Source organism: Dunckerocampus dactyliophorus, chromosome 21 (assembly GCF_027744805.1).
Source record: "Dunckerocampus dactyliophorus isolate RoL2022-P2 chromosome 21, RoL_Ddac_1.1, whole genome shotgun sequence".
NCBI lineage: Eukaryota > Metazoa > Chordata > Actinopteri > Syngnathiformes > Syngnathidae > Dunckerocampus > Dunckerocampus dactyliophorus.
In genome coordinates, this window is record NC_072839.1 from 2,232,551 (window position 1) to 2,257,493 (window position 24,943).

General features: G+C 41.9%; 1 protein-coding gene across 12 annotated transcripts in view; it reads left to right on the plus strand.

The window, feature by feature from the left end:
- ntng1a (netrin g1a) overlaps positions 1–24,943 on the plus strand; it is a 130,713-nt gene that overhangs the window by 30,117 nt on the left and 75,653 nt on the right. For all 12 annotated transcript variants that reach the window (XM_054765178.1, XM_054765179.1, XM_054765177.1 and 9 more), the window contains one exon: positions 22,121–22,764. In XM_054765178.1, coding sequence (XP_054621153.1) covers positions 22,121–22,764 — 644 coding nt within the window. The remainder of the gene's footprint in view (positions 1–22,120; positions 22,765–24,943) is intronic.

Sequence of the window (24,943 nt, forward strand, 5' to 3'; positions counted from 1 at the left end):
CCCACATCCACCCTCTTTGATTGCAGAAAGTTTGTCACCCGTTGCGAAAGTTTGAAGGGGACCTCTTGTCCTATCAGCTGCACTGACATAAGCCCTGCTTGTAATGTAGAGCTCAGTCACAATCAGTGTTTCAAATTTGAAACAAATAAGAATGATCTGAACAACTGACTCATTTGCACGGCGGCAAAATGGGTAAATAACAGTCCTGTCAGTGGTCGTGTGCATTATGCCTACAAAGTAGTGCTGTGCGGCTCTAAAATCAATACTCAAATCAAAGTATCGATACATTTGATACTTGCAGTATCAGTCATTTAAGGTCATGTTTGACACGTTGAAAGGATGACCAAAGGCAAACGGAGCCACGTGTCAATTGTGAAGTTTTCATTCTTATAGTAGGCCTTTGATAATTCATCATTTATTTGAATGGTTTTGACTTCATTTTTGTTTAAAAAATAGCATTTTCACATTATTTTTTTTTCCTGTTTTTTTTGTTGTTGGATATTAGCTTGGCTATATTGCAAAATACCCTCGCTACCCCAATATGCTTAAGGGAAATGAAAAATTTAATAAATATCTTGTATTCTTTATACTACGATATGAAAAATACAAATATTTAAAATTTACCAGACACATTGGGTGAATTTCAACAAAGTATTGCTACCTGATCGGTATCGCCTATAGCAGCCTGGATAAGAAACGATGGTTGTCTTCCATGGATCATTTTTCATTAAACAGAAAACAAAATCGTCCGGTTCTTGTGGAAATGGTTTTTGAGTTATGGTAACACGGAAGAGTCTCCATCTACCTCATCCAGCCACCTTTTCGGAAGTATCCAAAATAGAACTCTGGCAGATGAGAGGCTACAGATAGAAGTGTCTAAAAAGCACGGAGTCGGCACTTCTTTCAAAGCACTGTAGCTGTGTGCTGGAACATTTTCATTTTCCTGTGCGCTCAGCTTGATCTGACAGTGAGCTGTAATCTGACATTGGCTGCTCTGTATGATTTTAGTTGAGAACTCATTGACAGCTGCAGAAAAGAGCTTGTTCAAACACATCGCTAAGCAGGACAAATGAATCCAAAGCCATTATGGAAGTGTGCATTTTTAATTTCACAGAAAAATAAGGGGCTTGTCGTGCTTGGTTTGGAGCCATTGAACCCTTTTGGGAATACTCTTAAATGGCTCCCCTCTGCACTGTCCGCACGGCTCAGTGGCTCTGCAAGCAAGCATATACCCTGCAAGGGAAACACGCTGAAGCCTGGAAAACGTGCTTGCTTAATTAAAGAAGGAATAGCCGGTGCAGCTATTTACACCTAATTCTGACATAAATCTGTAGTTATCGCACTAGTGAGACTGTGTTCCCCCCTAATTTAGGAGGTACCCCAGAGCCTTTCCTTAATAAGCAATCTTCCTGATTGAGCCGCGGTGAGAGTTATGGGCGAAAGGAGGAAAGGAAGCTGAATTTAACCAGAAGGGAAGTAGTTAGCAAAGTGCTGCCATGGCTATTCACATTGTTAGCATTCTATTAACCCCGTTTAGGACAGAGGGAGCAGTTGGTAAATTGTGGCGAGACGTGCAGTGTGGGCAGGAACGTGTCTTGAGGGTAAAGGATGGACACTTGGCATTTCAACCTCTCAATACGCCAAGCCTGGACTCCTGCTCAGTCCATTTCTCCTAATTAGTAAGTGGTTTTATTTCTTAGGGCAGTGTAACTAAACTAAGTTCTCTTTCTGACCTTATTTTGCAGAATAGAAGCATATTAACGCGCTCATTCTGGTCAACCTTTCAATTGTTGGTACAGTGGACTCTTGGTTAAGAACGTCAGACTCAACGTACTGTAAATGAATCAAATTTCCCAATAAGAAACAAAGTAAATCCAATGATTCTGTTCCAGAAAGCGAAAAATGTTGGTGCAAAACACATTTTTCTCGTTCTCTTTTGTTACATTAATGACGCCAACTAAACTTTGCATCAATCCTCCCGTTGTGGTGTTTGCCAACGTCACTTTTCACTTTTCACATGTCTCGGAGGCATCTTTCCACGAAGCTGGGGGATGACCTAGTGACGAGAAGAAAATGTAGAAATCTCTAGACCCTAAATAGAAGATGACTCAAATTTTGTTCTTTATGGTCGAAAGAGGTGTCCCATGATGTGAATTGTTAGCTCCCTCATGCTAACTGTTTCTCTTTTAGAAAAGGGAGAAGAAAAGGGAAAGACGTGCTCATGTTTCACTTAAGGATTGTGGATGATGTGCAGCTTTCCTTTTAACTCGAAGCCAGTGGTCAACCTTTTTGAGCCAAATATTCTGTTTTTGGCCATGAACCTAGGCTGCGGATAGGCCCTGGGCCGCACTTTGAGCACCCCTGATTTTGTGGCTCCCTCCATAAGCTCTTGGCACAAACTAATACTATTTGCTTAATGACTTGCAGTCGCAGGCAAGCAGTGTCATTGCGGATCCTGAGCTGGGCGATGCGTTCCAGCAGTCAGCTGCGATGATTTATTTTATTTTATTTTTTGGAAGCACACATCATTCAACGGTCAGTGTGGTGTGGTGCTGGCACCTCTGCAATTCTGGGACTGGGCTCAGGGCTGGAGCTGGCAGGCTGCATGCCTGGAGAGCGGCAAGATGTATGGGCGTGTTCAGCAGTCACAATGTGCCTGTAGGTCACTGATGTGATAATAGATGTATTTTTCCTCATGTTTTCTGGACCGACCGGAAAAGTCCTAAAGAGAGACTGGTTGATTGCGATGGACGTGTTGGTGTACTTTACTCTACCGGCACTAAAACTTCATATCTGTACTATTCCCGTACCTTTTTCAACCCCAAAAGATGCACACAGTTATATGCCCGATTGCGATGGACTGGTTCGCGACACTTGCTCTAAGCCATTGGAAGACCTTTACCTCTACAGGCACTAGACACTTGAGGTGTAAAGTTTGGGAGCATACCGTCTCTGTACCTTTTTTCAATCCCGAAAGGTACACACAGTTACCTTGATGGCGACAGATGAGTTAGCAATTCCTGCTCTAAGCCATTGCAAGATCTTGAACTCTACAGGCACGAAATGCTTGAACATATCTGTAGCGCATGTGCACCCTTTCCAACCCAAAAGGTTGGACAACCATTTACAACTGCCAATTAACGAGCCTATTTGTGCGTGAAAACAGCTCCCAGAAGGTGTCACGCTTTGACTGGGGGGTGCCAACCGGTGATCTTTTCATTATGTTTGCAAGGATGGTGTGCACGTGAGCGCCTGGTGTGGAAATGCATTTTACATCCCTTCTGTTTGCACATCAGACGCTGTAAATGAAATGATTTAGGTGTCAGGTATTAGTTGTTTGTTACTGCGGGGCTGCCATTGTTGTCACACCAAAAAGGACTTCTCCTTCAGTGCTTATTCAGCGTCGCTTCAGTCAGTCTTTTTTTTTTTTTCCCTCCCCCCAGCGTAAACACAAGGGCCGTACAGCGACAGCAGCAGACATTGTGGCAGGGAGCGTTGGCGTTTGAGATGAGTCGCTCCTCGCCTGGATTCCCTTGGATCCCATCAAGGGCTTTGGTGCACTTGTTATTAGCTGGCTTGCTGCCTCGCCATCAGCTTGGCTGGGGTAAAAAAATAATAAGAAAACTCTAAACAGCGGATGATTACAGATCAGTAGTCAATTAAATGAACATCTGAGCTTCATTGTGATGATGCATGTCTTACATCCCCACTGTTTCCAAGTGTGTATCTATCTTCATTGTCCTTTTTATAGCATTGCGATGATGCATCTCGCATGTAGCCTTTTAAAACTTGCACGATGGATGTCTGGAAGCCTGCTCTCCTTCACCCTGCAATTACTGAGCAATTTGTTTTAGTCTCGGCTAAATAAATTACTAACCCTAATTAGCTCCTCTCCCTCCCCTAAATAGTCCCTCTGGTATGCAATTTTATGTTGGAACCCATTCAGACCTGCTACATGCCCTCAGCTTCTTGTCTGGCAGTTTAAGTCCTGTTTGGAGACGTGATGATTTCATACAAGTAATATGCCCTTTTTATGATATTGAGTATATAATGGCAAATAGTATATTTTGAACCTTGTTGACAATTTTCACAAAATTTTTGCCTCAGCTTTTGTACACTATTGGTTTTGTAGAGAATGCTGCCAAAATGTTTCCTTGGTTTTTGTAAACGCTCTTGGTTTTCTTCCATATTTTGCATTTCGCATTCAATATTTTGCCCTTTTTTTCCCGTTTTCATTTGGACTCCGTTTTTGTACACTGTTGCGATTTTCATAGAAAAGTTTTGCCCAAATTTTGCCTCTTTTTCGTACACCCTCAGTTTTTGTTGAAACTTTTTGCCCAAATTTTGCCTGGATTTTCATGAAATGTTTGCCTCTGTTTTCATATCGTGTCTCAGTTTTTGTACGATACTAAAAAAACGAATCATTTTGCCCTGTTCAGTTCTCAAGTTATTGTTTGGAGAGATGCTTTTTGAAATTAACTACCAAATTGGGCTTTGTAAACCCCAGTTCTCATATGGATCAGTTTTTGTCTAAAATGTTTCCCAAAATGTTGCCTCTGTCTTTGTACACTTGTTTTTGTTTTTTTTTTTTTGTCTAAAATTTGCACCCCAAATTTGCCTAGATTTTGTACACTGTCCTGGTTTTCATACAATGTTGCCTGCAGCAATCTACTCCGTTTGCACATTACCGTATTGTTGCGTGAAATGCGGCCAAAGGAAAAGGATGAACACTTGAATTTGATCTGGCAAGTCCGCCTCGTCCCATCCTTTTGTCGTTTATAATTATCTCACATTATTTTCTATCTTCAAGTCTTTTATAAAATGTAATAAAAATGTATTAAAAAAAACTAACTATATTGGTGTCTGGAACGGATTATGATTTAAATGATTTCGATGGGGAAAATTGCCTCCGTTTTCAGATTCTGTCTGATCTTTTGGGATGAATTAATAACAAAATGGGGTTCCGCTGCGTACAACATTCTAACTCCATTCTCAGGGCATTGAATCGATCACAGATGGACTGTTCAGGTTCTCAGCTGTTTCGCCTCTTCACCGAGCAGGCTTCATCAGTTTGTGCTAAATGACTAGGTAGGACAGCCCTGGTCACACCATGTTTGTTTTTGTCTGGGTGTTTTTGCGTCCCCATCCGTAGTTCTGATGGGTAGCAACAGAACAACTCTGCACAGTGAAACTTTGTCATCCTGCTAACAGAACTTGAGCAGTTTGTCATACCTTTGCAAAAGGGTCGGACAACCTACAGAGCGCATGTCTGCCTGCAGATGTCTGGCCAGGAGTGGCTTCCTGACTGCAACCCTTATGCTCCATTGCATGCAAGTGAGTTGCATTGTAAAAGAACCGAATCACTCCGAGGTGTCGGTTCGTCTGGGGAGAGTGCTTGCATCAAAGAATGGTTTCCTCTGGCAATGTTTGTCACACGTGCTACAGGCAACCTCCTGCTGAGAGGCCAATAATATTAATAATAATAATTCATGTAATAAGATAATGTCTTACCTAAGTTCAATTTTCCCACCACACTTTGCAAGGTAATGATTGGAAGAAATGGCGATGGTTGACATTTTGCTGCATCGTTTTGGTGGGAAATATGCCTGACTGTGAGTTGGGTGGCCCAGAGGGTTCTACCTCCAAATTTTGCAAGCTATTTTTGGTATTTTAACTAACCAAATCGTCAGATTCATTTCTTTTTGGTCTGAAGCCATGGTAGTGAACAATGAGTCATAAAAGCCAGTGTGTGACTGTGCCTCATTATGTATCTGGGTGCCATGTGGCAGCGAGCGCCTCAGCGTTGCTCTGCCAAGTGATAAGAACACAGAGTAAGCCACTCGCCGCTCCAGCATACTGGATTTCCACTTGGAATCATCTTTGCTAGGAGCTGCTCTATTTCTAAAGTAACAATTCCCGCAGAGCACCGAGTTGACTTTAAATTCTTTACATGCTCAGTGTGGGTAGTTTTTTAAAACAGATTATCGACAGCAAAGCTCTCGACTGCGAGGAGGAAAAGTGAAATCCCAAAAGAGCCGGAAATTTGTAAGGTTGTTAAAGCATTGTTAATGAAGGACACTTTTGAGCGACGATTAAAGCTAATAGCTTGTAACAGAGTGCTCTAATTGTTGTTGATTATGTAAGGACTTTCATCTTCAAGCACTTTATGTTGTAACGTAGCTCAGATTTAACGAGAGAAGCCTCCTAATTGAGCGTGTTATTGCGGATTAGCGTGACGTGAGGGGAGACGAGCTCCTGAAAGAAACGGTGGGAGACTGTTGTGCTGACTGGATGAACACCTTTTTAGCAGACCCGTGCCAGCGTAATATGGGCTGAAGTCAGCAAGCAGGTTTGCAGCAAGAGGGCAGTGCCTACTGGGAAGTGTAGGCGGAGGCTGGCATGCGGCGGGCTGTGCTCACCGCGTTTTTGCTTCATCGCTTCAGTGCCTTGTTAGGCTGCGTTTTGAGCTGGAAATTCATTAGGGAGGATGTTGTGTGTTATATTGCTGGACAAAGAGGTCAGCAAGCTCGGTGTCGTTGACTTGGCAGCTTCTCTGCCTTTGGATGCCTCATTTGGCACAACCCAAGGCATGGTTGCACCAGACTGTCACACAATCAACTCTGCTGTGGCGTGTTTTCTCAGGGTGGGGTGTGTCAGCTATGGAAATAGAACACAGTGTCATCTGCTAATGAATTAAACAAAAACGGTAAACTATGGAGGACATCTACAGACAATATCCTCCGCAGGAAGCCCTGTTCAGAAACTAGAAGTAAAAATGTGTCTAACACGTTTTATTTTATTTTCTTATGCCTACTATTTTGAATAATAGGAGTGTAAAGGTGACTATAGGGCTGTTATTTCATGTGTGGAGGGCTCTAATGGTAGATATCTTAACAGGTTTTCTATGGCGTAACTACACTGATCACTAGGTGTCAGTAGTGTGTCAGTAATGTTCGGCGAGACACAAGCACCAGACTTGAGACAAAACGGGTTTTCTATGCTCAAACTACAAAAATATTCCATTTATAAATAAGTAATCCTACTTTTTGAAAATTCACTTATCACGGTCTGGTCTGGGAGCTTTTTTCTTTTTTTCCCCCCACATGACTGTAGATGGCATTATTACGAAATCTCAGTGTTGCCGCAGCTTGAAGCAACATGAGAACAAACTATAAACTTCAGCAATAATTATGTAATTTGTTGTGGTACATTGTTTGTTCTTTTTCCTTTTTGCGGCGTCATTCCAAGTCACATGGCATGAATATTCAACACAAGTACACGGAGGAAGTACAATATATGCTTGAGTGACAGTACCTGAAACCCTCCCCAGCTTCTTCACAAACATTGTCTCTTCAAGTCCCTCCTGGACACCGCCTGGTTGCCTCCAGCATAACAATTGAAATCCCACCTGATAATAGCTCCTGTCACACTGACAGCTGTCATCAAGTCAGCCGTGTACACTTTTAGTTTGCTTCTCAAATTAGCAAGTGGATTTTCTCACCATGCTCTTTTGTGTGTTTCTTTGTCTAAAAAAAGGCAAAATGCACCCTCGGGGAAGGCAACCGGGCGTAGAGCAAGTTTTGGTCCTTGTTGCGAATGTAAGTTTGAACTGAAACTACCAGGAGTAAAACGCTGGAATTTTTAAGTATGGGTTCATGTGAAAGACACTCATGGTAATAAATGATGCATGTGCTCACTGTGCATGATTGCTGCTTGGTGACTTCTGCTTCCCTGAGCTGTGGCGTTTTTCTTGGTTTTGACACAAAATCAAAGCGCTTGTCACATTTAGTCAGCTAACCAACCCCCACTGAGTGGGTATGCTTATGCGGGGGTGTCCAAAGTGTGGCCTGGGGGCCATTTGTGCCCCGCGGCTGTTATTTTATTGGCCCATGGCACATTCTAAAAGTATAATTTAACAAGAAAACTACAGTATAAGACAAAACGGCAAAAAAAATGGACAAATCGGCAGGAATTGTACAGGAATAAAGTCAAAATATCAGGAGGAAAATAAATCGAACAAGAGCATTTGGTTGCAGAAAAAGTCAAAAATAAAAAATAAAAAAAAAAGTCAAAATGACTGTATAAAATTAAAAATGAATATTCTACAATTATGATAGTATTATAATTATAATTAATTAAGAGAGTTGGAATTTTGAAAAAAGCATCAAAAATGGAAAAAAAACAGCTGTAATTTTACAAGAATGAAGTCAAAATATTAAGATAAATAGTTGCAATTTTACAAAAGGACCCTTTTGAGGGACCCTTTTTAAATATTCTGTGTTGTGTCCCTACCAGCTGGTAAAAGCATATCTCAGTACAAGCAAAAATGTATGCACAAACTATCCCACTCCTGCTTTACAGCATAAACAAGAGCACACACTTGCAGCTTTCTGTCTTTTCCTTGCCTCCCATTTTAGCCATTTTGCTTCCCTCATACCTGGATTTCCTCATGAGGGGAAACCCATGCAACCTTTTGATCCCTCCAGCTCAACAACGCAGCAACTGTCGCTGGGAAGCTAAGCCATGCACTCAATGCCGTTTGTCTCTTTTGCGAACAGATGAGGAATGAAATGAAGGTGTTGCGGCTGTCAAATGTTTGCACACAATGTCATACCACCGAAACGAGGCTGAGATTCTGTGTGGTTTCTAAAGGAACCCAGCCTCAGTTGTGTGTATTATTGGTCAACTGATGTCCAAAAAAATAATCCATTGTTAATGTTTAAATATTCCTGCTTTTGAAGTATCGGGCAGATCGGCTGCCATGGTCCCACTAAGAAGTGGAAATGGGGTGAAGGTTTGGCGAGGCTGTTCCATCTCGCTGCCAGCAGACGCTCTCCAAGGGTTTGTGCAGGCAGATGCCCGCACCGAGCAGAGAGCCAGAGAAAACAAGACTGCTTACACAGAATGTGTTTGGGAGCCTCGAGGGGTCAGCCATTATTTGGTGGATTAGCATAATAGTACAAGCCAACATTTTCAATGGATTATCAATGAATGTCCACATAGATGGATGAAATCACTAAGTGGTTCAGTCCACAACTGGGGAATATTTTGGCGCAGGTTTATGGTAGTTGATGGAAGAATACAATTTGTATACAGATGCTCCAGTTTTTCCTGGGGTATAAAGTATAGTTAGTCCTCGTTTATTGCAGTTAATTGGTTCCAGACCCTTACTGTGGCAAATAAATTCCCATGAAGTCAAATTCCTTATTCATAAATGGAATGTTTTCTTATTTTGAAGAATAGAAAACCTGCTTATGACTTAAATATACTGTTTTTAAACAGAGCCCTCATAACACCCTTATAGTCGCCTTTTGCACACGTATTACCCAATATGGTAAACGTAAGAAACTAGACTTGCTTATGTTAGCATTCTGGACAGTACTTCCTGCGGTGGCAATTGTCTCATCAATGTAACACTACTGACACCTAGTGACCAGTGTGGAATACTACGTCAGTGTCTTTGAATGCATCTTCTGAATGCCTTATTTGCATTTTACGTCAGTTAGCCATTTTTATGCTTAAATGCTTGCTTTAGGCAAAACAATGTGTAAAATTTGCTTAGACATGCATATTTTGGACCAAGGCATACATTTAAAGTCTAACTAAAGACACAAATTCCAAAGGTAGAACAAAAACCGAATACAGGTTAGTTTTAAAGTGCAGCAGCATGTATAAAATTAACAGCACATTCTGAGTAACCAACAAATCACAAATAATCAAGACTTCTGAATTCAAACTAAAATCCTGAGCATAGAATCTCTGAAAGAATATTTTTGCTGTATAGCAAAGTCTCCAACTTTTGTTGAAATTTGAAATGCTGTCCTCAATTTTACGAGACTTCAATTCGGGTTTTGCTTTTTGTCAACAAAATTCAAAATGCCGCCCACAAGGTGGCGTGGAGTGCTTTTAATGGCTCAATAGAAAACAATGAAAACCAGGATAAGTTTACTTGCACGTCACTTCCCTGTTGTGTTCACATTCCACCAAATACAAGTCACGCTTTTTTGGTAAAGTGGAAAAACACAAAGATTGTATTTTAACCCAAAATCCGAAGTGAGCATCATCCCCGGCAGTGTGAACGTAGTTGGCATGCCGCGTTGGTCGCTTACATGCTGTTTGGTGGACGCCAGTGAGGCTGATTTGTGCACAGTGATGCTTCCTTAACGTCATTCTGCCAACATTAGGATATTTTATACTCATCTAATTTTGTTGCACGACTTGACTACAATAACAAAGCTTTTGTGCTTTTTGTCTGGAGAGGTTTCACCGTATTTTGCATTAAAAGTGCGCCGCTGACTGCAGAACCTCCCACTCATATTTTCCAACTCCAAGCGGTGATCATTTCTAATAATGCGGCATTGATTACATCGATATGAACGAGTAAATTACATTCGGCTCTCGTCTCAGTCAGAGGAGCTCCCCAGTGATAAGCGGTAATAAAGACTTCATCTACAGCAAACTGTTTACTTTATGAATGCATCACTTGAACCCGGCGTGCTTCCATTTCGGCATCCATTTCCTATTCGGTGTCACCACCACTCGGCCCAAAAGTAGGCCAGCAGAACGGTCCGTGTAATGTTTTCATGTTTCATTATTCCTGCTAATCGGACAAAATAATACACGGTATTGTCATATGCGGAGGCGCTGCAGTACTCTTCTCATCCTGAAGGAGTGTGCGTGAGCTGAAAGGGCCGTCCTTCTATAGAGAGGAAAAGCAAACGTTTTTCTTTTAGCTTTGACAGCAGCAGCACCAGCTGGAGAGTAGCAAGCGAAATGCACTAAATATATTTTTTATTGATCTGCTGAATTAATTGAACTGCCAAGATGGAGGATTATATATCCAAGCTCATCAGAAGATGATCAGACTGCAACCAAAAATGTTTCCTGGAGAAGGATAGGGCTCATGTAATATATAGACAAGTTTTTCAGGTAATGAAAAAGATAAATACATGGGACTGAAACATTTTATACTTGTTATCCTCTTAATGAGCAACCTGCATCCAAATATGAGTGCCTCACCAGCCATGCACGCCACTGGATCTATTGGGAAGCAAACTGTAATGGCACTCAACTAAAAACAGATGCTAAACATCTAAATATAGAAATACAGATGTGGTAAATAAATAAACGGGTGTGAATGTGTACTTAAAATGAGAAGAGCATGTCCTTCCTTACCATCATTTTAAAAGTACACAGCCCTTCCAAATCCGAGAGCATTTGCCGATGGACTATCTTTATTTCTGCTATTTTAAGCCCATCCTGACTACTTAATGAGCACGAGTGTGTGTGTGTGTGTGTGTGTGTGTGAGTGTGCAGTGATCACAAGATCAACCACTGCATCTAATCCCTCATTAAAGTGGATGGCGGCCTAAAACCGGTGTGCTTCTGCTGTGTTTGGCACCAGAGATGTACACAGGAAATTCTACAAACAGGCGACTCCTCATCACGCACATAAACACACACTCCTCCGTGTGGGCTTGTTAATTTGTATCTCTTAGTCCAAGTCATCGCTAACAAAGTGCTTAATGTATCTTTCATTTCAGCCGAGTGGAGCTGATTGGCGTGCTTTCTCCCTGTGGCCCAGTAAAATGTACTTTTTAGCAGCTCCCCCCCTTCCTCTACTGTAGTGTTTTTCCTAATCATCAGTCACAATCAACTGGTAGAGCACCCTTGACTCCCTCAGGAGAATTGGGCTTACAGTAGCAGTGGGAATTCAAGAGGAGCCGCTTGTTTCATCAGCGATTGCTGCGACACTTCGATTAGCGTACGCCCCGCTTAGCATGTTTTTCGGTTAACATCGGAAACGTACAGCAAATGTTTGCTTCTATTTGCGTTGATTTTCAGTTAGTGCACAATATGGCATACGTCTTGTCTTGTTCTCGATCACAAAACATCACTTATTGTATTCAGAGTCTCAAGTGAGGTGTAAAATTTTATATCAAAAGGAGTAGACGCAAGCAATTCCAATGCCAGCGCTGGAGAGAATGGTCGGCACACCAACCAAGGTTTAGTAAGGCCCAAGCGATCTCTAAAGTGAAACTGAATTCCTCTTCCTCATGTCTGCTGTGGAGGCGGTCCCAATGATCAGGAAACATCCCATTAACTGTTTGTTGGTACACTGGTCTGATCTGGTTTCAACCAACCTTTGCTAGGAGTGCTGGGCGTTACAGGCAGGCAGCATAAGCGTGACTCATAACGAAACTGTGCGTGTGAGCGACAGTGGTTCAGGATAGCTCTTTTCCCAAGTGAAAGGTCTTGGAATTGTTAGCTCTCTGTTGCAGATAAGAATATGCAGAAGAGTGAAAAAATATTCCATTCCTAACATAATACATGAGAAACAGGAAGTGGAAGTCAGCTCTGTCGCCTGTCAGCGGTTGACTGTATAGTTCCTTGCTAACACCACAGGTATCTGCTTTTTTTTTTTTTTTTGAGACCTAATTGAATTCATGAAATAACTCCTAGCAAAACACGAAGGTGGCGTCCATCGCCGTCTTTGTCAATTACATCTTCAATCAAGGTAACATTAAATGTTAATTTATCCCTCATCATTTGTCATTTATATGCATTTAAAATTGTTTTCTGCATGTAAAACTATAAAAAATGTTTTAACATTTCTGGTACAGATTAACAACGCTAACCAAGGTTCCGCTCTACTTTCGTGTTCTGTTGAAGTGTTACTTTGACAGCTACTATTCATATTCATGGTGGGGTCTGCAACCAATTAACCACTATCAACGAGGGATTACTGTACTAAACTCTCAAACGCTGCAGGAATGGTGTAAAGTGTGTGTGTGTGTGTGTGTGTGTGTGTGTGTGTGTGTGTGTCTTTTCAGTGCGACAGTGTGCCTTTTTTAAAAATGAGTTTGTGTCTAAGTGTGCACAAGGACACTTAGCCTGTCAGTGTGTCCGAGTATCATGATCTTCCAAGCCGAGAAGGCGAGAGAGCGGGGGGGGAAAAAAAGGCCCAAGCTCCTTTTTCCCGCGAGTCATCTGTCAATCATCTCTGATTCAGAAGTAGGCAGAGAAAGCGACGCAGAGAGAAATAAGAACAAAAGAAGAAGAAAGTCTCCCTTTTAGAATGACTAAATAGACCTTCAGTGATCTGACATAGGAGCCTGGAGCTGAATCACAACGACGCTCTGCACAGTAGAATATCCACAGTGGGAATGCTGAGCCTAACCACACTATTGATTTTAATCATCTCTTAAAAGCAAAGACTTAAATAAATAAAACAGGACCTGAGGGGTAGGAGGAAAATTGGAAAATGTGCGAATGCGGAAGATGACTACTGAGTGGATTTTTTTTTTTTTTTTTTTGACACCACATCATCAACACCCTGGGTTGGTCCATCTGACCCTGCAGACCTCTAGATTGAGATGAGAAGGTGCGAGATTCACACTCTGCCCTGGTTGCTGATGACCTGGTCTTCTGTAGGACCGCTAATGAGAGCGGAAGCTTGACGGCATGATGGGATGGGAGCTTCACATGACTGAAATGTAATTATGTGGTCCTAAGAGCTTTGAACATATTACAAGACTAATTATTTTAAGGTGGTAGCTAAGTGACTTTTAATGCACTTAAAACTAACATAGTTCACTTACTGCTCCCCGCATCTACAGCAATACATCCCATACGTGCGTATTTGAAGATGCTGACCTCCAGTTTGGGTCCAGTCCACAGGCGCCCCACAATTTGAAACGGGGGTCTGACATACACTTAATATGATTTTAGCAACCCTGCTGGGATTCCGTTGTTTGCTTACAATGTAGAATGTACAAAGTAAGAAAATAGCTCTAGAATAGAATCGCTGAGAAATAATTCACTCCGAAAGAGCCGTCACATCTGCCCTGACCGTTTCATCTGTGTGACTATCAGTCCGCTCACTGCCATGGCTGCTGTCAGTCAAAATCAAAAACCACCTTGTTCCACAGACCCTAAAACCATGAATCCCAGCTTCGCATGGAAGTGGCGATTTTTGAGGTTTATCCAATTAAGGTTTTACTTTCTTGCTGTGAGCTTCCATGCGCTGAAGCTACAGCTTCAATGGAGATTTGCCATGGCATCCATGCTGCTACCCAGGGAAGAGATGGCGCATCAGAGCGCAAATTCACCAATGTGCAGATTAATGCTCAACATACTCGCAAAATCAAGAGCATTCTAGCGTACTTTTAATTGGCAAAATGGACAAAATTAAATATCTTCTAGTCCTAATGTTGCAGGCAGCATACAGTAGACACGTTTCATCCTTGTCGTGTTTTTGTACCATGTTAATCCATCCATCCATTTTCTATGCTGCTTATTTTTCTAAATATTAGTTCATGCAGTGTTGGAAATTAACTTTTGCCTTTGCAACTCCTAAGGGTCTCAAAACAAGACAAAACTGTACATGCTTACGGACAGAACTTTTTGTTAACTGATGGAAAAGTTTGACTCGAAGAAAATATTGGAAAACACGGCCATTGCAATGATATCAAGTGGAAACGGGAGAAAATGTAGTTCACTGATGTTGTAGTTCATCCCAAAGTTCTTTGGGGTTGGTAGAGGTCAGGATTTTGTGCAACTTCGAGCGCACCAAGCTCACTCGAAGCTTTGTTTGCTGCGGCACGGCCATGCCCAAAATGCAATAACAGAGGCTAGAACTGTTCAAAAAGTATTGATAAAATGAAGAGCCCACGAACCAGATTTGGCCCCCCCAGGTTTGCCCCCACCCGGGGTGGTGGGTTTACAGGAAGGAGATCTTGTGTGGCTTCATCGGGCTGGCCCTGGCCGGGCCACATGGGTGAAGGTCCGACCACCGAGACGCTCGCCCCTGTCCTGTACCTGGCTCTAGGGTGAGGTACCAGTGTCGACGTCTGGGTGAAGTGTGGTCTCGCCTCTTGATGTTTACCATAAGGTCCACTGACTCACTCTGTTTGGCCCACCACTTAGGGATAGTTTGCCTTGGGAGCCCCTACTAGGGGCACAACATACCATAACAAGCAGCCGAAATGAATTTCCTCCGAAGGGTGGCCGCGCTCACCCAACCAAAGAGGGTTAGGAGCTTGATTTATCCGATTATCAGAATAGATTTGCTTCTCCTTTACATCAAGCGGACACAGTTGAGGTGGCTCGGGAACTTGTCCGGATGCCTCCTGGAGGCCTCCTTGGTGAGGTGTTCCATGCATGCCCAGCCAGGAGGAGGACCCGAGGCAGACCTAGGAAACGCTAGCGGGAATGTGTCTCAATGTCACCCCCGGTGGAACTGGAAGAGCAGTCCAGGAAGTCTGGACTTCCAGATGTAAACTTTTGTCCATTTTTGTCACCGGATTTTCCTCTAACTTAACTGCAGAAGCCATGAACATTTCATGTTAGAGGTTTGACTTTATCACTCCGGACGGTGGCTTTTACACAAATACCATCTTTCAAGTAGAGGCAATCATGCTGTCCTTCAAACCACGCCATATAAAAGATAATGGAATGTAAAATGATGTTTTATATCCTGGAAACGTGACGAGGAGGTGCTGAAGGCTTACTCTATGATTTTAAGCTCTGTGAATCCCAAATTGTCAGCCATTAAAACGAGAGGGATGCATCATGAGAGCACATGTTCCTGCTTCATAAGCTCCCCTCTGTTTATGTGGCAGCCACACACTGGTGCTTATGGTGGTTAACCAGAACAGCCCAGACTGTATTGGATCTCTCCCACTGGGGCCGCAAAACAGCCTCTGAACTGTTGGATTACACCAATACTGTGTCTGTGAGGGGTCTGGAAACAATTATTGCCATTTAAAAAGACAAAATCAACCTCGTGTCACCTCACCTGGGTTGCTAAAGGTTGCTGGAAAATATCTACAGTACTTTATGGCAAGCAGAACTAGATATGCATTTGGGTTGTGAGTGTGGTCTGCCATCACCTTGTTGACCACGGGCCAGCCTGGTCGACCTCCGGCCGACCCTGAGCCATTTGAAAATACGATTGTAATCCTTGTGAGGATTTGGCCCGGGTGTCTATTACCACTGTAATCTGTCACACTGGCATCCAATATTCATTCCATGTCCAGGTTAAGCCCCTCTTTCTGTCTGCACCACCTATCACCATGGAAGACGGAGCGAGGAAGATGGTTGGGGGGGTGTGCGGGCGGTGGCACATGGAGGGCGATCCAGTAAAAGCAAGGAAGAAGGGTTAGTTTTGAAATTGAGACATCACAGCTTCAATAAAGCCCCACCGGGTCATCGCAAAAAATGACAGTGTAGCAGTTGTATGTTGTATTACTCTTACGTCACGTTGAGGTCTGCAATGAGGCAGATCAAATTTACAAACGCTCATAACGATGAAACTGGACATTTTGTCCGGTGCACACTGGAGTACACTCCTCCAATTTGACCTTGGACAGAAAAGGATGAATAGATGGAGGGATGATTTGTGCTTGAGTATCAGTATCCGAGGATCAGTATTGGAATCAGCAGGCATATTTGAATACATGAATTGCAACAGTGTACCTGCGTGAATACATTAAATAATATGCACTAGTTCAACACTGAAAACCTGGATAAGCTGATTGGACTTGGACTGATTGCCTCAAATGGTTTGTTATTGATGTTCGACAGAATTTATTTAAGTATGGTCCAATTAAATGTAGAATGTAAGTTTTGTAGTTATCAGTACTTCATTGATTCAAGTAATCAATAATAGAAAAACACAGTCAAATCTACTTAAAAGTACAAAACTTAATATTTTAGGTCAAATATTTTAAGTTAAGTCAACATATGGTTAATATATTGGTTAACTTTAATGTGAATTGTGTGACAAAAGGTCAGTATTATAATTGTTTTGAAAATGTATTGCGAAGAAAATGCAATCGTCTTACATGCCTCCACTGCTTACCCTCAGGACCGACGTGGCCCCACTCACTCCCATTACAACATCATTTGACGGATTTAAAAGTGAAAGAAATATTCATATATTACCTTTTTTTTCATGTGAGGGACCTTTTTAGGGCTTAAGGGTACAAAGTAAGTTAATTTTAATCAATTCAAGGCTATAATATGCACGTGTTTATCAAATACTGCATATTTTGTGTTATGAAAGAAGTCCGGGGTTCCAATGACAAGGGTAAAATGAGGAAAAAAATGTTTTTTAAAGATGGATCAAGGAAGAAGAGCAACACAAAGGAAGAGTTGAAGAATGCCATTACAGGCTGGGTTCAATTTGCTGTCTGGGCTCCACGTCTGACACATCTGTCACACATACAGATTGATTTGATTGGTGAGAGCTCATCCATCTTGATGTCTTATCAGCGGGCAGTAAATTTATATTCCCTCAAGTCCCGTCCTCCATCAATGGCTGCGTTGTCAACAGGTCAAGGTTGTCAGCACCACAATCACATCTTAGTTTAAAACTGGATACGGTTGAAAAGCTTCTGTCCGTATGGATGGTAATTTTAATTGTAATTGCTCCAGTGTTTACAATTCTAATTGTAAAGGTTGTTGATGCCAGTGAAATGGGCATGTAATCTTTGTATACAATACAGTAAAGCCTTGTTTACACTTGCACGCATTTTGTCCCTGCACTGGTATGTAATTTTGCGTGCTAATGAGTAAATTGGTGGTGTGAAGTACTGTATGTGTAAACCGTGCGAGGCACATGCCGGTGACCTAGTCGTGAACGCACCACAACATATGCCCAAACAAAGCATGCCTCAGCGTGTCTTTCTACACTGTCCATACCTCCTTTTTTCTAATGTACGCCTCCTTCCTGCTCTTTCCACATTCTGCAAGATAATGTAGACTTGCTGTACCTTTTTCTTTTCTGCAATGAGATCTTCTTCCCTGGAGTTCGTCATGTTTTGCTTTTTCTTTGGCTTTTCGGCAACACCAGTGTGAACACCAGGACATAAAAACATGATATGCCCTGGGAAAACAGGACGTTTGGTCACCCAACTATAAAGAGGCATAATTCCAAATGTATCCATTCAACATTTCAGTGAGATGTACAGTATGTAAACAGCCAATTGATGGCTTGGTGACAAATCCCCAGGGATGTGGAGATTCACAGAAATGAGTTATGACGTCTTCATGTGCACACACAGCACGTGGTTTTCTCCCGCTTCAACTCTCCAAAAAGTGCTGGCTGCGTGAAGCGCGCCTGAATAGTCTTCAGTCACATTCATGAGCCTCTGTGTTTACGACATTGTTGATTTTTATTCTTCTCGTTGGCTGTTAAATTAGGTTAACAGTTTGACAGTAATGGGGACAATGCGAAAGGAATTTAGAGTAGATTCCTGCCAACAGCCACCGACAGAAACCTGCACGCAATCTCTCGCACGCACACACGCACACACACACACACACGCACACACACCTACACACGTGCACACACACACACACACACACGCAGACTATTTCTATGTTAATCTGATTAAACTGTTGTTTTTTCAGTGGGCTGATGACATTAGCTGCAATTAAGCACTCCAGCAACTTCTGCTCTGGCTTTGTTTTCTGTAATGCCTGAACCACCCCCCCACCCCATACTTGACCACTCATCACCCCACTGGGATTTATGGTAACATCTTCAGTAATTACCGCAATGCTGCGTTCAGGGTGCGGTCAATTACGTGCACACGCGCCAAACCATTAATTGCTTGACAGAGCCCTCACAGGTTCCCCTCCAGTAAAACGCAGATGTCTGCCATCGATTTCCATGAGGCCGTATACACTCAGCATTTTATCTCTTTCCTCTTCTCTGGGTGGGGGTTATTGATCTACATAAAGGCTATATTTTGAAGTGTGGGAGACAAGTAGCGGAGGATGCATTGATAAAAGATATTTAACCTGTGGGTTCAGGAGAGTGCTGGACGGCGGACCAAGGATGGCAGGTGCTATACGCACCACATTGTCAGGTCCTCAGGAGTGTCTGCATTCGGGATGTGATAATCGGCTGATATTGGCATCAATCCCTTGTTTATTGCGGTTCATTGGTTCCAGTGAATTTCCAGTAGGAGTCCTTATTTTTGTAGTTGGAGCGCAGAAAACCTGTTTATGACCTTCTAAATATGGGCTTGAGCATTATTAGAGCCCACTAGACATGAAATAACAACCCTATAGTCACCTTTACACTTGTATTACCCAGTATAATAGACATAAGATGAATAACACATGAATAAGACTCGTGTGTGTGTTTCTTGCTGTAAATGTGTTCCAGTGCTAGTGGAGCAGACAGGAAGTGACGTCGGGGGTTCAGACTTTTTTTGTTTGCCGTGGGTGCCGCAACAGTAGCCTGTGTTAGGGATTATTGTGCCTTAAGTCTGGTGTTTGTGTGTCATAACATTACTGACACGCAGTGACCAGTTGAATATGGTTTTTAACATTAGAGCCCTCTAGACACGAAATAACACCCCTATAGTTACGTTTACACTCCTATTAACCAATATAGTAGACATAAGACACACAGTAGACGTAACACATTTTTACTTCGTTTCTGAACAGTGGCTATTGTCTCATCAATGTAACATAAGTGACACCTAGTGACCAGTGTAGAGTACTACATATTTCTTTGAATGGGTCTTCTGAATGCCTTATTTTTGTTTTTTACTTCATTTAGCCATTTTTATGCTTGAATGTGCTTACTTTAGGCCAACAAGTACATACTAATAATGGGCCGTAGTCATCCACAAATCGATTTAAAGTCCCTGATATCTCTTAGCAGTCTGCATTTTCAAATGACCAATAGACCAAAACGCCGTCACCCATCCAGCATGTCAAGGACGCTTTTTTAGAAGCTTTTTACACCCTCTAAAGAGTGATTACACACACAGGGCACCAGATGCTGAGGTTAATGTCACACCTAACGTGCCACTGTGAGGCCGCGTCGCGAAACCACGGTGGAATTTTCCACTGCCAATCTGGGCGTCTTCCTCGCAGCCTTGACTTAGCAGAGCAGGAAGTTGCCTGTAGGGGACGGTCCGGGCAGGATATTAATGGAGCCCTCCAACAGTTAGAATGCCTGAGAGATTGCAGTTTCATTGTCACCTTGCTTTGGAGGACGAGGGACTTGTAAGCTTTGCAAGTTTTTGCAAAGCTTGTTAGTCGAAAGGGGTTATTTCTCACTTGAGCTTTGTTGTTGTTGTTGTTGTTGTTCATAAAGCCATAAAATGCAAACATATGCTTCAACGATTCAAGTGTGTACATCAGGGGTGTCCATTTTTTTTTTTTTGCCACTTTCATATTTTGTAAAGCAAAACATGTAGATATGTTAAGAAGCTATGCATCTCAGCTTTGTCCTTTAGGTGAAAAAGCCTATTAGTCTGAACTTGGGCTTTGCTTTTATTTTTCCTTTTTTGCTGGGATTTTTTTTCAAAATATTTGAACCTTCTCAAACAGTGTATTTTTATATATGTGTATTTATTTATTTATTTATATATTATACTTTTCCAACCAAGTTTTCTAAAAATGTTTAAAACTTTTTGATTTTCATAATAGTCCAATAGTCTATTTAAAAATATATATATTTTTTCTATTTCTATATTTTTTCCTTTTAATATTTCAACTTTATGCTACTAAAATGACATTTTTCCTCATCAGTTTATTCTCATAAAATTGTGACTTGTTAGATTAGAACTTTTTCTCGATATTTTGACTTTATAATTTACTATAAATTGACAGATTTTTTTCTATTTTTGTTATATTAAATTAGATTTTTAAAATGTGCCGCGGGAAGTTCATATTCATTAGGACTGGGCATCTTTTGAATTTGAGGTTCCGGTTCCTAACGATTCTCTATTCCGATTCTTTTCAAAGGTAGGGTCATAAATGTTTGCACGGTTTAAATGAGGGCGCTAACCAAAGTTCTTGGATGAAATGTCTGAATGTCTCCATGATTTTTATTTTTTTTTTATTAGATGAACTCTATTACTTTACTATAAATTTCTCACAGGCTATTTATTAAGCAGTATAGAAATATCAAACAATTGAAGTTGAGCGTAAATGTTCAGAAGTCTCTTTACATAAGAGTACATGTTCACAAGTCATTTTTAGTTTTGAAAAGCTCATGAAAAACTGACACAGAGCCTGTTTGTGTTGGAGAGTGTCTTATGATGCAGAATAGACGAAGTGTAACTTAAGCATGTTACTGAGTTCCTACTAACCTGCGTGCACAATATCAAACAAGTGAATGGAGTAGCGCTTAACGCAGGGTCTCGTTCATTTCCTGGCTAGAGCTAGCATTAACGTCAGGTAAAGTACACGGTCTTACGTTGGATATTTGAGTTGGCCGCCGTATTCGCAGGATAAAGTATAGTTTGTTTGCTGCTTCAATGTTGGCATAAGAACGACGCAATTTGTTTTACTTACCTGAATGGTTGGAAGAAGTCTGGCGCAGCACGCAACGCATAACAACCATCGCTTCCTGTGTTCGCCGGCTTCTTATTGGTTGGTGTTATGCAGCCATTATTGATCACTGAACGTAAGGATAGGAAAAAAAACTAATTGTAAAAATGAACGATTCTGGGAGAATCGGAATGTATGTCCCGGTTCCCATCGATGCTCGATTCCCAACCCTACTTATGAGCTTTTTCACCTGTATGACAAACTGGGGTATGAAATGTAGACATGCTGAGAAGTTGCACACATACAAGTGTTGCTTTACAAAATATCAAAGTGGCAAAGTTCCATTCTTTCATTTCTCACTGTGGCCCTCTGGAGAAAGTGGTCTATGGTCTTTGCATTTGCCTCATTAAACCGTCTTCCTTGCGAGTCCTGCTCTTCTCCCCTTCTTTCCGCTGCATCAGAGACATTTCCACACATGCACTGGTGCCATCTTCAACCTAATCAAGTAGTGGATTATCTTTCCCTGATAAATTGGAGCTTGTAGCACTTGAAAGGTCCTCTTAGCAGAGAGCCTCTGGCAGGCTGATATCGCTCCCGGGGAGCTTGGTAATCATGTGTGGTAAATGGGACAAATGTTTTTAAAAGACCTCTTCGGCAGGAGGCTTGGGGAGTTAAAAGCTTGTACTTGAATCCCGCTGGTAAAATCCAAATATTTCTTAGATTTTAAAATGTGCGGCTTAATGCATAAAAGCTGAGAGACGACTTGACATGAGCGCAGATGACTTAACAAATCATCCTTTTTCTGTCCTTTTTGTAGGAAAACCCCTACATGTGTAATAACGAATGTGACGCCAGCACAGACGAGCTCGCCCACCCTCCGGAACTCATGTTTGACATCGAGGGCCGCAACCCGACCACGTTCTGGCAGTCCACATCCTGGAAAAGGTACCCAAAGGCTCTCCTGGTCAACATCACGCTATCTTGGAACAAGACCATCGAGCTGACCGATGACATCGTCCTCACCTTTGAGTCAGGCCGGCCGGAGCAGATGGTTCTGGAAAAGTCACTGGACTACGGGCGAACCTGGCAGCCGTATCAGTTCTATGCCACGGACTGCCTGGATGCCTTCACCATGGAGCCCAAGACGGTGCAGGACTTGACCCAGCACACTCTGCTGGATATCATTTGCACAGAGGAGTACTCTCGAGGTTACGTGTGGAAGTACGATAAAACGGTTCGCTTTGAGATCAAGGACCGCTTTGCGCTGTTCGCCGGGCCGCGGCTCCACAACATGGCGTCGCTTTACGGCCAGCTGGACACCACCAAGAACCTGAGGGACTTTTTCACCATCACAGACTTGAGGATCCGACTGCTCCGCCCCGCCACTGGAGCTACAATGGTGGACGAGAACAACCTGTCCAGATACTTCTACGCCATTTCTGATATCAAGGTCCAGGGCAGGTAAGGCCTCGTGCATGTGCACATGTACTGTAATGATATGCCAGGCATGTCCGAGGGCCACACCGTAAAGCAACACATGTAGATAAGATAACAAGTTATGTACTGTAGTTCAAGAAAAACCTGCATCTCAGCTTTGTCATGTCGGTGAAAAACATGATTTATTACCTAATATTTCAACTTTCTTGTTAAATAATATTTGTAAATTTTATTTTAGTATGACTTTACCGTACTATACCGTAACTTTCTCCCAACCTTATTTTCCAAAAAATCTTTATTTTTTGATTCTCAAAATAATTGTGATGTTTTTTTCTCTTAATAGTTTGGCTTTATTCTCGTAGATATCTTTTTTTTTTCTTCCCCATTTCTGCTGTGAACTATTTAGATTTTATTCCCATAATATTTTTAGTTTATTCTGATAATAAAACTTTTCCCCAACCTAAATTTTCAAAAAAAATGACAACTTTTTGTTTCACATATGACTTTTAAAAAAGTATTTGCTTTAATATTTCAACATTATGCTACTAAAATGACATTTTTCCTCATTAAATTCTCATTTCCGCTTAATGTTAACTTTTATTCTTGTAAAATTTAATTTTTTTTACATTTTTGCTGTTTTTTTTAATTATTAAATTTTTGGAATGTGCAGGGGGCCAACTTAAAAACAAACAAAAAAAAAAAACACAACCGGGGCCCCCCTGTTACATGGCATGGCAGTTGAAATGTGACGTTACCATTAGTAATATTACGTACCAGTCGTAATTAACCAAACCGCAGCATCCATTTTGGGTTTCAGTTAATTGCCTGTACATTTAATTCCTGTAACATCAGCGGTGCACTTTCAGCTGTCAGCTCACTGCGGGTAGTAATCAGTGCCTGATTTATGGCTTCCGCGGTGGGTCACATGACATGAAAACAAGATGCCGTTATAGCATTAACGGAACGCTCAACAAATGCTTCCCAACTTCTGGTACGCAGTTCCATGTGCCACCAGGGCACATTCCTAAGTGGGACGTCTTTTACACTGTGTGGGTTTTCAATTTGAGGCGGTACGTGTGGCGTCGGAATGAAGATTTAATCACTCCTGTTTGGCTCTTCGCACACGAGAGGCTGGCAGCACATCGCAATAATCCGAGGGCACGGTAAGAAGTGTCAGAGTCGTGGTGCCAGACTGTGGTTCACAACTTTGGTTTTGTCACAGTACGGCTGAATATAGACCTGGGAGGAGGAGGATGACAGCAAAGGGAAGTAACACGAATATGCTTGTTTTAACATCAACCAACATAAGAATCAGCAGCGTATTTAAAAAAAAAATTGGATTTAATTTGGTTTCACCCTGATGAAATGCTGAAACATGTTTTTAAGTCAGGGGTGGGCAAACTGCAGCCCGTGGGCCACATCAAGCCCGCCAAGTGTCTTAATCCCACCCACCATTTCCAAATTTAAGCATTTAACATCAAAAGTGTAGCTGGCAATATGACTTGCGGTGCTGTTGTGGCACGCTTGAGTTGTCAAAATAGTCGGAGGCAATCAGTAGCTTGTAGAAAAAAGCAATCCAAACAGCACAACAAGTCAACTCACATGACCAACAAAGTAGCCTACCTACTGCACCATGTGGGCATACAAATATCCACCCGCAATACCCATGCCAAAAGAACACCCATGTGTTCCCACCACAAGGTTTGCAGGGTAACTTATGGTACTCCCAATATTTTGCCAGGCTTTTCCGCATTTTTGCTAGATTGCAAAATAGGTTGTAAGAAATAAACAAAGAGTTAACATACTCGTGATATCCGATGTTTTATTGTTCGTAGTTCGTATTGCTACTGCAGCTGAAATACCCAGCATGCCTTCCTGGCATTTGGAATAAGTTTGAAGTTACGTGTCATGTTTAGCGCTTAGTTGTTGTTTTTATGTGAAGCGTTAACTTGCTGTGGATGGGTTTTGGCTTTTGTTGCACCGTGAGCAAGCATGTCGTTCTGCTGGATTCCACATTTACTGTATATAATGTAGCTGGCCCCTCCGCCAAATTTTTTAATCCATTGTGGCCCGCAAGTCAGTTTTCCCACTCCTGTTTTAAGTGACATGGACAAAAATAACTTTAAAAAATATATATTGATCAATAAATCATCGCTGTTGTGTAGTTGAATACGGCCTATTAATAATTTTGCTTAGATGAAAG